General features: G+C 39.1%; 1 protein-coding gene across 2 annotated transcripts in view; it reads left to right on the forward strand.

The window, feature by feature from the left end:
* myo10 (myosin X) overlaps positions 1 to 12,885 on the forward strand; it is an 89,381-nt gene that overhangs the window by 51,667 nt on the left and 24,829 nt on the right. For both annotated transcript variants that reach the window (XM_017433580.3, XM_017433581.3), the window contains exons 5-18: positions 6,502 to 6,636; positions 6,744 to 6,868; positions 7,309 to 7,322; positions 7,616 to 7,700; positions 8,101 to 8,204; positions 8,577 to 8,706; positions 9,291 to 9,409; positions 10,370 to 10,516; positions 10,685 to 10,785; positions 10,873 to 10,939; positions 11,206 to 11,298; positions 11,603 to 11,671; positions 11,931 to 12,013; positions 12,463 to 12,571. In XM_017433580.3, the coding sequence (XP_017289069.1) occupies positions 6,502 to 6,636; positions 6,744 to 6,868; positions 7,309 to 7,322; positions 7,616 to 7,700; positions 8,101 to 8,204; positions 8,577 to 8,706; positions 9,291 to 9,409; positions 10,370 to 10,516; positions 10,685 to 10,785; positions 10,873 to 10,939; positions 11,206 to 11,298; positions 11,603 to 11,671; positions 11,931 to 12,013; positions 12,463 to 12,571 (1,381 nt within the window). The remainder of the gene's footprint in view (positions 1 to 6,501; positions 6,637 to 6,743; positions 6,869 to 7,308; positions 7,323 to 7,615; positions 7,701 to 8,100; positions 8,205 to 8,576; positions 8,707 to 9,290; positions 9,410 to 10,369; positions 10,517 to 10,684; positions 10,786 to 10,872; positions 10,940 to 11,205; positions 11,299 to 11,602; positions 11,672 to 11,930; positions 12,014 to 12,462; positions 12,572 to 12,885) is intronic.

Below are 12,885 nucleotides of genomic sequence, written 5' to 3' on the forward strand. Positions count from 1 at the left end.
AAAGGAGGCGAATGAAACAGGAGCCGGTGTAAAATAAGAGGAGGAGGAGGAAGACCATCTGCTCATTAATCCTCATGAATGCTGCTGAGTTTTCACTGATACCTGCCTGCATTCAACCGTAGGGTTTTAGTGGAAGCCCACTGCTGATGTTTTACTGCACATTTAAACAAGAAGTCACTTTCAAGGCAGAATTTCCTGGAAATCCTCCAAAAAATTCACTGAGCACAGCAAATGCCAGCATGGCAGGTTTTCATCTGGATAATAAAGCAGTAAAGATGAGATTCAGCCTTTTAATTTATGCTATTATTGTGCAATCGCTGATTCCACATTCAGTGTTTTCCTGTTTATTTGTATTTATTTGTTTGTTTTTTTTGCATTCTAACTACTTCTTTATACTTTTTTATATTTTGACCATTTCTAGATTTCTTCTATTCCATCAAAAGCTTTGTTCCTTTTTAAATCTGCTTCAACATATTTGCTCTACTTTTGCAACTTTTTGCTGCTTATAGCTTTTAGCCAGCATTTTGCTACTTCAGCCTTTAGCTAATCTTTTGTTGCTTTTAGCTATCACTTATCCAGTTTAACTTTCAGCTAACCATTTGCTACTTTTAGTGTTTAGCTAGTGTTTTGCTTTTTTACCTTTTAACAGCTTAGTTTCAGCTTTTTACACCATTTTCAGTAGCCGTTCAGCTCTTGGCATTGACACAGAAGATGCAGTTTCTCTAGTTTCAGAAGAAAAATTAGGACAAAAACATCACTTTTTTGCCAGCTGACAAAGGAAGATGTACAGTTGTCCTCAGCACTTCTGATTATCAGGAAAAAATAACCACATTACTGAGCGACAGCACCACCTATGACACCTCAAAGAGCGGCCCAACCAGCACCTACAAAAAGATTGATTTTTGTGATTTTGCTAACAACATTTGAAGCTAGCTCCAGGAAAACCCCCTTGTATCTTTTGATCTCACTTTTCTTTTCATTTGCACGCCCACATCAGAAGACAGAGGCTGGTCCATCCTGAGGACAAAACGTCCAAACAAACTGAGCGGTGAAGAAAGTTCAAATCTCTTTATTGGAGAAACCAAACAGCTTCTCCACAGATGCATGGTTCAACACAGGAGAGCAGCTCTTCAGGACAGGACTCAGATGTTCACCTACACCTCCAGGATAAGGGACACTCTTTTAAAGACCAGAATGTTCATACCCTAAAGAGCCTCTATTGTGAGGAGAGTGAGTTAATCTGCATGTGAATCTAGCTTACAGAACATCTCAGCTTTACACGCTCTGCTGTTTGAATTGATAAAGCTCCTCGGATGAGAAGCAAACCATCTTCAGCTACAGAATAAAAGTCCAGTTCTTTTTGGTTTTATAACCCTTTTTGGAGTTACAGAAGACTTGTTGTTTTATTTATTTATTTTTTGTCCTGTTGTAACAGCTTAAATGAAATCATACATCTTTGTGTCAACAGTTTGTGTTGCCCCAGTTTAAATATTGTGCCTCTGGCTGAAAACCAGCTCCATGAAGAAATGGTTCTCCCAGTCTGGTGTTGCAGAACTCTGTCAATCTGCAGCCAGCTTTTTTAGGGCGAACTCAAACACCACCTGACAAACAGCCTATCACCCAACTGAAGTGCTACACCTCTCTAATGCTCTTGTAGCTGAATTTGAGTTAATCCCCAGAGTCTGGTTCCAACATCTGGTTGAAAGATTTAAACCAGAAGAGGGGTGGCTGTTTGAGCAGCTCATTTAGGTTTCCAATGGGGACTCACTCTTAGGATGTTTATATATTCTTTGGCTTTATCCACAACAAAGTTTTTCTTCAAGAAAAATCAGATGGTTTCCTCATTAGATAAAGCTGGCTCAGCATTAATGGCATACATGAAAATCCTTCTATTATTTATGCATGTTTTTAATCAAGTGGTAGTGCTTTTTATGGATGTCTAAACATAAAAGGTGTAATATTTTACTGTCTTTTTAAGTAAAATGTTGGTTTAAGTGAATTTGTGCAGATTTGATTAAATTCCAAAACAGTCAGAATGCTATTCTGCACAATCATTAGCTCCAGACCCGGCACTTTGTCCCTGACCTCTTGACCCCAGAGGTGGGTGTGAGGTTAATGCAATAGTCTCAAGCCTCGTTAATTACTCAGGCATCTGGGGTCAAAAAGCCTTGGAGCAAAACTCTGCATAAACATGCCTGAGTTGTTTTTTTTTCCTTGGGGTTTGATGGGATTTTTTCTGCATCATCTGAGAAACAAAGTCATGGGTTTACTGTGACTAAAGGAAGGAATGGATCAGAGCAGAGGAAGAATGCATGATGGTAAACGAGATATGCAGCCCAAGTATTTACCTGTGGTTTGAGTAGATTTAATTTATTATTAAAAGAGCTAAAATAACTCACAGTTACATAAAATTACAAACTGAAAGTGCTTCTGGAAAGGTGACACTTCTGTCAGCCCAGGTTAATTGATTCTGTGGAAAAGGTTGGTTAAAAAAATGGAAGCTTGTTGTTTTGGAGAGCTTGGTGTTGAATTGAATTTGGTGTGGGACAGGAAGCCAGTGGAGGTTCAACTTTTTGTTTTGTTTTGTTGTTGGACTGAGCAACTTGTAACGTCTAAATCTAAAGGGGTTAGATGCTGTCCACCCCCCGCGGAGAAGAAAAGCAGACTTTAGCTGTGCATGCTGGTCCATCTTAAAATGTAATTTAATCTTAATCCTCTTTGTTTTTGAACAAGCTGTTGCTCTAGATGGGCAGGAACGTTTCGCTGTTTTCTTGTGAAAATATTCTTGTTTCTGAAGCGGGCTCAGCCCCACAGTAAATGTCATGTGTAGAAGAATTTTTCTCTTTTATTCACCTCTTGTCTCAGTTTCCTGTCCATTCTCAGAAACTCTTTCACTCTCTGCCTCTGTACAAAGGGTCTGGGTGAGGTCCAGAGCTGCACAGGCAGTTTGTCCAACAGGCTCTTTGCCTCATCTAAAGACTCCCTCCTTCCTGCCTGTGGGGGGGTTCTACCTTGGGTGGCAACAGCCTGTGGAGAGCCAGGAAACGGCACAAAGACCCGGTGCAGTTTGGATATACTTGTATGTGTGTGTCCTGCTTTGGATACATTGACTTGCTGCCAGGGCTCTTTAGAGACCACTTTTACATTCAGTGTCTCAAAGCAGTTTTAAATAAGTTGCATACATAAAACTCTTTTTGACCCACTGTTGGATATAATAATTATTGTAACACTTTATTCATTAAGAGCAAAATAATTATATTAGAAATCAGTGATGCAATGCACAATAAGGCTTGGGCCAACAAAAGAAAGAAAGGTTTAAAAAAACAAAGTTTTGGTGTCCAGTTGGGATGAAATGTATTAAAATCTCCTGACAGACTCACCAGAAACTTTTCAAGCATGCTGCAAAAATATTTCTTGAAAGATTTAAACAATTTTCAGGAGATACAGAGCAACAAAACCATCTAACTGGTCTTATTTCCAACTTTACAGAAAGTAAAAACATCCCATAAGTTAATAAACTATAAAATGTTCCACTTTTGTAACAGTCCAGTTGCCAACATTTCCTGTTTTCTGATTGGTGCTGTAAAGAGACCATTTTCCTGGAAAAAGATGTTTAAATGTTAAAACTGAATTAGTCTGAATGTGTCTTCAAATCTAAGCCTTGATGTAGGATGCAAACATTCTGCACACCTAGAGATTTGTAAATGTTTCTCATTTAGTTTTTCCATCCACTTGCTAATAAAGATGTTAACCTTGTTCAGTAAGTTGGACAAAATCAAGCAAAACTTTTTAAGGAAAATGTGGTTTAAATTCAGATAGTTTAAGGTCCAGTTCCATGTTCTTCTGGTTGCCATCATGCTACAAACTGTGACATTTAAAGAAGCTTAAAAGCTAAACCCTAAATGTTTCCTTACAGTTATCTCTGACAGTCTCTTCCCATGTGTGTTTCCCATGTTTCTACATCACAGGCCGGCCTGTCATAACATCCGAGCACATATGCTGCCTGTTCAAATCTCTGGCTATAACCAGACACCCTGAATGTTTATATTTTCCTCAGTTCTGTTCTGGATCAGGAATGTGCCGCTGACCTTAGGGATGTAACCTTTCCTGCTATGTGTCTAATCTGTGAAACCGGGTTCAGATTTATTTTTAAAACTCACCTAAAGCCAGCGGGGCTCCTCGGTGTGAGCTTAAAAACACACATTATTTGCATATTTGTACAGTTGTATTGTAAATTAAAGCTAAAGGCCCATAAGTTCATTTTTTCCCCACTTATTCATGGTCAGGATGTGGAGGTAACAGGACCAGGAGGGAAACCCAGACATCTCCACACTGACACTTTTCAGCTCCTCCTGGAGATCCCAAGATGTTCCCAGACCAGAGAGGATATTTAATCCCTCCTGTGAGTTCTGGGTCTGTCCCGGGGTCTCATGCCAGTGTGATGCACCTCGTTAACTTCTGGACGGAGTCATCCAGGAGGCATCCTAATCAGATCATTTTAGCTGCTTGTGTCCAGGATTTTGTTCTTTTGATTACAATCCGTACTTCATGGCCGTAGCTGTTGGTTGACACATAGATGGACCAGTAAATCAAGAGCTCCTCCTTCAGCACAACAAACTAGGTGCAGCTTTCCACCTGTTTTCAGTTGAGAACAATGGCCTAAAACTTAAAGGAGCTGATTCTCGTCTCAGCGGCGTAACGCTCTGATGCACGCTGAAGGTCATGATTTAAAGATGTCAACAAAACGACATCATCTGCAAAAATCAGAGATGAAACCTTCTTAAACCAGACACCGTCCTTTCTATGAGAGAAGTAGATTTGTAAACTACTGTTGCAAGAATCAGAGTAAAATAAGACATTTGTCCACATTAAATGTAATCTAATAATTCTTAGTTGCTCTCTGCAAAGACTTTCCAGGTTGATTATTAACACGATCTCCCCGAGGCTCACGCTGTCTTGCTGTGGGTTGCCAGGTTTATCCTGAAAACTACTGTTAGCTGAGTTAGAGGGTATCTGCAGGGGAGCTCAGTGTTCAGACAGCAAACTTTTGTATCTGTTACTATAGCAGTGGACAGTAATATGTAACCTAAAGTTCTTGTAGGACATTGTTCTGTTAAGTTGCAGACCTCACTGCCCTTATCTTTATACTGAATGCCATGCACTGGTTTGCAAGAAGAGTTTTTACACAATCAGTCATTTTGCTGTCAGGGCCTGTATGAGGTGCTGAAACGATGAATATTCTTGAATGGGAAAAATGACTCCAGTTCTGTGTTTAGATGAAGTCTGCTGTGGGATGAGAGTGACGCACAACACCAGTGATTATGGATCAGGCTGACTCTTACAATGGTTTGACATCCAAAATCACAGTCATCACCGCAGTGAAAGGAGAGTAGCTGTTTTAAATGTCAGCTCTGCCTCGTGTTTAGTGTTGCGTTGGGTTATGGCCTCAAATGATGCCATCACTGTCAGTTACAGAAGTTCAACTGTTTATCTACATTTATAAACTGTAGTAAGTAGCTACTAAAAAGATCGAGCTATCCGATCAGTTAATCCAGTTTAGTATTTGTTGAAATGTCCTGGCAGTGTGTGACTAGTTGTCCTTTGCTCTGCTCTAGCTCCAAAGCGTTAGATGGTGGCTCTCAGAGGAGCAGAGGAGTTTAAGTATCTTGGAGTTTTGTTCCTGAGTGGCCTGGAAACATCTTGAGATCCCCCAGGAGGAGCTGGAGTGTCGCTGGGGGGGAGGGATGCCTGGGTTTCCCTCCTGGACTTGTTGCCTCCGCAACCTGACCTTAGATAAGCAGAAAAAGTTGACGAAAGTGTGATCAAGTCTTTAACCTCCTCCTTCAAACAGATGCATTCATCTTGAAATGCTTCATGCAACCTGCAAACTCTTTATGTGCTTCAGTGCTGCTCTCATTTCTGGGTTTCAAAGTGATATATCCTTTCAGATGTGTTCTTATTTCCTGGTTGTCAGTTCTGTAGAACGGGTGAATGATCGTATGTGAAGCAGCCAGTTAGGAACCAGTGGGCCATCTAGTGGTTGAGGTTGGAGCATTTACTCTATATATGTTCCACGATGTTGCCTGTGTTTAAAACAATAAATCCGCCCCAACTAGTTTTACTCTGCTGCAGGCATTTGTTATTGTAATAAACTAAGTGTTATGAGTTTTAAAGCAAACGGTCTGAGACCAGACAAAAAAATGGGACTACTAGAAATCAACAGATGCTACTTTATTTCTTGCATACAGTTTATAATAATTCTAATTTTGGTTTTGGGTATTTCCTTCTGCATATTATTTTGTTTAATTGTCAACAGGAATAACCTTAATTCTGTTTTGGTCTTTGCATCCAAAACCTTTTATTTGTGCTACAGTGTTGCTAGCTCTTTGCCCAGAGGTCAGAGGTCAGCAATGCAACAGCTGTCCTGAAGCTGAGGGGAATTATAAGCCTTTTCTATGATCGGTGATGTTAGTCTTACAGATGTGTTCTTCCTTTCCTCAGCGGAGAGAGTGGAGCTGGTAAAACAGAAAGCACTAAGCTGATCCTGAGGTTCCTGTCAGCCATGAGCCAACACTCCCTGGAGATCTCCTGCAGAGACAAGACATCACACGTGGAGGAGGCACTGCTGGAGAGCAGGTAATTATTATTTTTCATTAAATCTTAATCGTGCCGGGGTGTCAGGTTGTCAGTGGGATCAATATCTCACGCCCGGCTGATAATTGTGCTCCTCGTTCCCTCCTCAGTCCGATCATGGAGGCCTTTGGAAATGCCAAGACCGTCTACAACAACAACTCCAGCCGCTTTGGGAAGTTTGTTCAGCTGCATTTCAACCAGAAGGGAAACATCCAGGGGGGAAGAATCATTGACTGTATCCTTTTAAACCTATTTGATTTTAAATGGCATGCACTTCCTGTCTCTGCTGATTTCCCTAACGAGACTTGAAGCCAAGAAGGAAGCACAGGGGTTAGTGATGCCGATTTTTAGGGTAAATTATTAAAAACATAATAAATTAGAATCACCTGCAGCCTAATATAATTTAGTAATCATAAGGAATGAACAATATTTTGCTACTTAATAATAGTTAAATTGTAGTATGGAGACTTTTAAATAAATTTTTGATGTTAGAAGGTTACCTCAGCCTTTATGTTTGTGTAGCTAAAGCTAAGTGAAGGCATGTTTCATAATTAATGATAATATTTTCAGTGAGATGTGGAGTTTGAAGACTATTCAGAGGGTTTTGTCAGCTGTTTGATTTGTGCAGGGATCTCTGACCGTTTTGTGCCTTGACTGATTCTTTTCTGATCACAGACCTCCTAGAAAAAGTAAGTATGATTCATTTGATCAAACTTTTGTAAAAGTTTGTTAAAGCTCATTAAAAGTTTTCTTGCCTGTAGAATTTATGAAATTTTTGCTGCTGGAGAAAAGTCGTATTAAAACAAAATTATTGCAAAACGCTCCTTTAAAGTACAAACTATATAATAAAATAAAGGATCCTGAAAGATTTTGGGATTTTTGTTGGGAAAATGTGACATTTTTGTGATCAGATGAAGCAACAGATGATCTGTGTGTGACAATGTGAATATGTGGCCTTACTGATCCGTCTCTTCCTCTGCAGAACCGGGTTGTGCGGCAGAACCCAGGGGAGAGAAACTACCATATTTTCTACGCAATATTAGCAGGAGCCGACAACCAGCAGAGGGGTGAGTTTAAAAATGAAGAGTTTTTATTTATTTCTATATCACCTTTTAAAACCAAAATTACAAAATCATTAAAATAATGTAGAAATTGGACCTAAACTGAAGTGTTATTTTTAGATGTTGCCAGAGGCCCGTCTGGGGGCTTTCACTGCAAATTAGCCCAGGCTATAAATGTTCTGATATATGATAGTTTATAATACTTAACACTTGTTTCTATATACAATAAACTTAGGCGTGCACGGCAGTGTGTAGTTCTTACAGAAATGCTAGTTTCAACAGATAAAAAATCGAATAGATTAAGTTACAGGTGGTTTCACAAGTGGAGCATAAGTGTTCAAAGGGACTTTTGTAAGAAAAGGTTGTTCTGTATTCGTGATGATGTGTTTTATTTCTGTTTTCTCAGAACTGTTCGGGTTGACCCACCCTGAAAACTATCACTACTTGAGACAGTCCAACTATCTCACTGACAAGACAATCAACGACAACGGCACTTTTCAGGATGTTCTGGTAAATATGTTGCAGAGAAATTATCCTGAGCATCTTTTTATGCAATAAACATGTTCAAAACAAAAAAAAGGCATTCAAATATGAGAAGGAACGTCTACCTCCTGAGCCCCCAAGAAAAGCACTTTATTTTTATTTATATCTTTAATAAAAAACTTTCTGAATGTTAGGGTCTGTCGAGACTGAAAAGTGAAATTTGTGCTGCCCGTCTCAAAACGTCAGAACTGTTCCAAACCTCAGGTAACTCACTGAAGACTAATTTTCTGCTCAGGGTGGATTGTGACTGACAGCAGCTTTTAGTTCTGACCCAAGAGAACCAGATTCCCTCCATGTGAGCTGGCATTTAACCCGAGCTCTTCTTCTGTGGTTTCTCAGAATGCCATGCGAACGATGCAGTTCTCAGAGGAGAACATCAGCGAGGTTCTGCGCCTCCTGGCTGGGATTCTTCATGCAGGGAACATCGAGTTCATGACAGCTGGGGGAGCACAGGTTTCCTCCAAGTCAGGTCAGAGAGTTTCTCCTCACAGTCACGTCTTTCCTGTGCTCTGCATCAGTTTCTCTCTTTCCCTGCTGCTTTCCAAATATTCTTTTAGTTATGACCTCTAACAAAAGTCTCATTAACAGTCCTCACAAACAAAATGTTCAGCTGTGCTGCTTTGAAAGATTTTCAGCATTTTATGGTTTAATTTGGCTGTTTTTTCCTCTCTGTTTCCAGAGACAGTAAAGAGTTTGTCCTTTTCTTTGCTGTAGTCCAGTTTTTCTTTCTCAAGCTACAGAAATATCACATTTAATAAACCTTTTCTTTCTGCTGTATTTGAGATAAAACATTCAGTAAAAAAAATAAGCCTAGCTTGTTCCTGTAAATTCTGTGATTTCTCTGAATTTTTGGTCCCATCTGGTCCTATTTGTCAAATTCAAATGATTCAAAACAAAATGTCATTTTTAAAAAGTTTCAGAGAACGGACCTTTTGGCATGAATGTGTTTGAGATGGATTAATGAGAAATATGTTTCTGTTAAAAGCAGAAATGAAACATTTTGTTTAATTGGAGGTTAAACGCAGTTTCTGAGGTTCTTCCTTCTGTTCGCAGCTCTCAGCTGGACCTCTGAACTCTTAGGGCTGAACTCTGATCAGCTGGCAGAAGTTCTAACCCACCGGTCCATGATCCTCAGGGGGGAGGAGATCTCCACACCACTGACTGTTGAACAGGTCTGTTTACATTCACTTACTTCCTGTCATTCCTCCTCCTTCGTGTTTCGGCTGCTCCCTTCAGGGGTTGCCACAGCCAATCATCTGCCTCCATCTCTCCTGCTTCTCTGGTTACTCCAACCATCTTCATGTCCTCCTTCACTACATCCATGCATCTCCTCTGAGGTCTTCCTCTTCTAATTACTGTCTGATATGGAGGGAAAAAATCAGAACTTGTAAATTTTCAGATGCCTCTGATTTTTGTGATGAGCAACATTACCAAACATCTCAAGCTTTTGGCACAGAGGGTGAAATCCTGAATCTTTAGTGTACAAGAAGAAATTAATGAACGATAATAACAATAATAATATGCAGGCAACTGTAGGAGATGCATCTAAAAAAAGAATGAGAAAATCAGCAAATATATATGAAACAAAAAATATATAATGCATTTATTTAAAAGGAGTGTTCAGCATCATTTACCCTTATGGAGTCGAGAATTTAAAACAAAACAAACGTTCTTTAAGATTCCTGCTTTTCTCCACTTGATCAGAAGTGTTTCCAGTTCTGCATGAAGTTCTGAGGGTTCTGAGTTTTTTACAACATATGTTGTTGTTCTTCTGTTTTCTGCAGCTCAGTGTGAATATCAGGTATACAGCATGTGATTCCTGTCAGTATTTCTGATGGGCCCAACCAAACGCAAAAAGACCAAAAGACAAAAAAAATATTTTAAAATTCTTATACGCCAATTTATGTATTTGTTTTTTGTTTTAGTACTCACAAAAATCACAAAGATGAGACTTAATTTGCTTTTAATTCATGTTGATTCAAAAAGTAACAAGACGGAGGATTAATGGATTAATAAAGTAATTCACTATTTTTTGTTGTTTCAGATTAATAAGGAACCTACATCACTGATTAAAGATGATTCTGTGTTATTTTAGCTGCTGATTATTAATAATTAGTATTTTTGTTGTGAAGGCGGTGGACTCCAGAGACTCCATGGCCATGGCACTTTATTCTCAGTGTTTCAACTGGATCATCCACAAGCTGAACACCCGCATCAGAGGCAAAGAAGACTTCAAATCCATCAGCATCCTGGACATTTTTGGATTTGAAAACTTTGAGGTGTTTATAAATTAAAATCACCCAGAAATATTATTAAAGTTTGAGTAGATTTCCTTCTTCCTTCTTCCAAGTAATCGTGTTTTAATTGTGAATTTATAAATCAGTGAACAAACCTTAAACCTTCCTTATTTTCTGTTTTTATTATTTGTGTATTTTTTCTCCTCACAGGTCAATCGCTTTGAACAATTCAACATCAACTATGCAAACGAAAAGCTTCAGGAATATTTTAACAAACACATTTTCTCCCTTGAGCAACTTGAATACAACAAGTAGGTGGATTTGTTTCGGGTTGTTTTAAGGTGCTGCTTCATGTTTTTGGGTGTAAATTTGTTTTATTTTCCTGCTGTTTTCTGCAGAGAGGGCCTGCTTTGGGTCGACATCAACTGGATGGATAACGGAGAGTGTCTGGATCTGATTGAGAAGGTGATTTAGTCATTTTACTTCCTCAGAGACGAGTTAAGAGGTTTTGGGTTGATGTTAAAGAGGGTTTTTGTAACTCTGTAACTTATAAGTCTTTTAGGTGCAAAAGGAATGAAAAATAAATGTCTAATGAATATTTACCTGAAACGGCAACAATAAAATCACTTGATTTTAAATTCAAAACATACCAATATATAAAAAACTAAAACCAAGTAGGTTTATGCTGATGTCTGATGCTGATAAAGATGATATTTATATTTTTGTTACAGAAACTGGGTCTCCTGGCGCTGATGAACGAGGAGAGTCACTTTCCTAAAGCCACAGACGACACCTTACTGGAGAAACTTCACAGCCAGCACTCCGTACGTCTGAAAGCTTTTATTGACTTGATGTCTGCAGTTATTCGATCACCAAATATCTTTAGGTTGTCATATTTTGAGGTGTGCTGTGTTGTGACTCCATTTAAGACTAAATATTCCTGCAGGAAACTAAAATTTGAAACCAGGTTTGCTTATCCTGTAAGAACGTGTTTAAGTTCTGCTGGGAACTTTGGGTTTTCTCAGTTTACACTTAAATTAAAACAATTTATTTATGTATTTTTCTGAAGATGGCAGTTCTCATAGTCTGTCTTGTTCTTTGTAACCCTTTTTCTGTGTTTTCCCTCAGAAAAATCCATTTTATGTGAAACCTCGTGTTGCTGTGCACTACTTTGGAGTCAGACACTACGCAGGAGAGGTAACGCCATCGTATCTGAGTTAACGCCATCTTTAGTGTTGTGTAGTCTGCTGTTTATAAAGAGGCTGATTATTTAAATAAAAATACTTGCGGATGGATGGATGGATGGATGGATGGATGGACGGACGGATGGATGGATGGGTGGGTGGGTGGACGGACGGACGGACGGACGGAAGGATGGATGGATGGACTTGCACATGTGGAGTTTGCTTCTCTGTGCTCCTGTAAAACTCTGCTGCCCCCTTGTGGCCGGCTGCAGGTGGTGTACGACGTGAGGGGGATGCTGGAGAAGAACAGAGACACTTTCAGGGATGACATCCTCAACATGCTGAGAGAAAGCAGGTTGGTTCCTTCGTACTTTCAAACATTTACTTTGGTTGATTAAAAAAATAATATGATTAATGGAACTGATAGTCTGTGTATTGTTGGAGATGTTTTATGTATATATAATTCAACTTTAAAAGCTTCAAATAAATGGAATCCTAAATGCAAACTGTTGTCAGGAGATAATACATTTTTAAAGATTTATTTAAAGTTTGTATTCTGCTCCTTTTTGCAGCCTTATAAATAAGTAAATAAAGGCTATTTGGTTCCAGTATCTGTTGGCCCTGTTACTTTATACATAAATATGTTGTAGCAGAGTTGGAGGAAAACTCACTTCTGGTCCTAAATATGAAGTGCAGTTTTGTTATCAGCTTTATTATTGTGACAGCAGCATAAAGAATGAAACAGGTTTAATATTTCCGTACTCCTACATCACGCCTGATCTTTAATCCTCTTCTGGTTCTCAGGTTGGACTTTGTCTATGATCTGTTTGAACACGTGTTGAGCCGAAACAAACAGGACACGCTGAAGAGCAGCTGCAAGCACCGACGGCCGACCGTCAGCTCCCAGTTTAAGGCAAGTCACAAACAAACAAACAAACAAACAAACAGATGTTTACTGAAGAGCCCCCCTTAAACGTAACGCTACAACTTGCTGCACAGAATAAACAGGAGTTTTATTTGAAGCAGAAGCAGTTTTGGTTGTAGTAAATATTTCAGCAACTGTTCACAGACAGGTAGTACTGAGTTACAAGTGTTACAAATAAACAAACAAACAAAAAAGCTCCCTCCATGTGTTGCTGCCATCAATTCAAAATTACCCTATTTTTTCCCAAATATGATATGATTTCGTAGTTCAAACATTAAATGTTTTTACGATGTTCCATTGTC

The sequence above is a fragment of the Kryptolebias marmoratus genome, linkage group LG20 (assembly GCF_001649575.2).
Source record: "Kryptolebias marmoratus isolate JLee-2015 linkage group LG20, ASM164957v2, whole genome shotgun sequence".
In the NCBI taxonomy this organism is placed as follows: domain Eukaryota; kingdom Metazoa; phylum Chordata; class Actinopteri; order Cyprinodontiformes; family Rivulidae; genus Kryptolebias; species Kryptolebias marmoratus.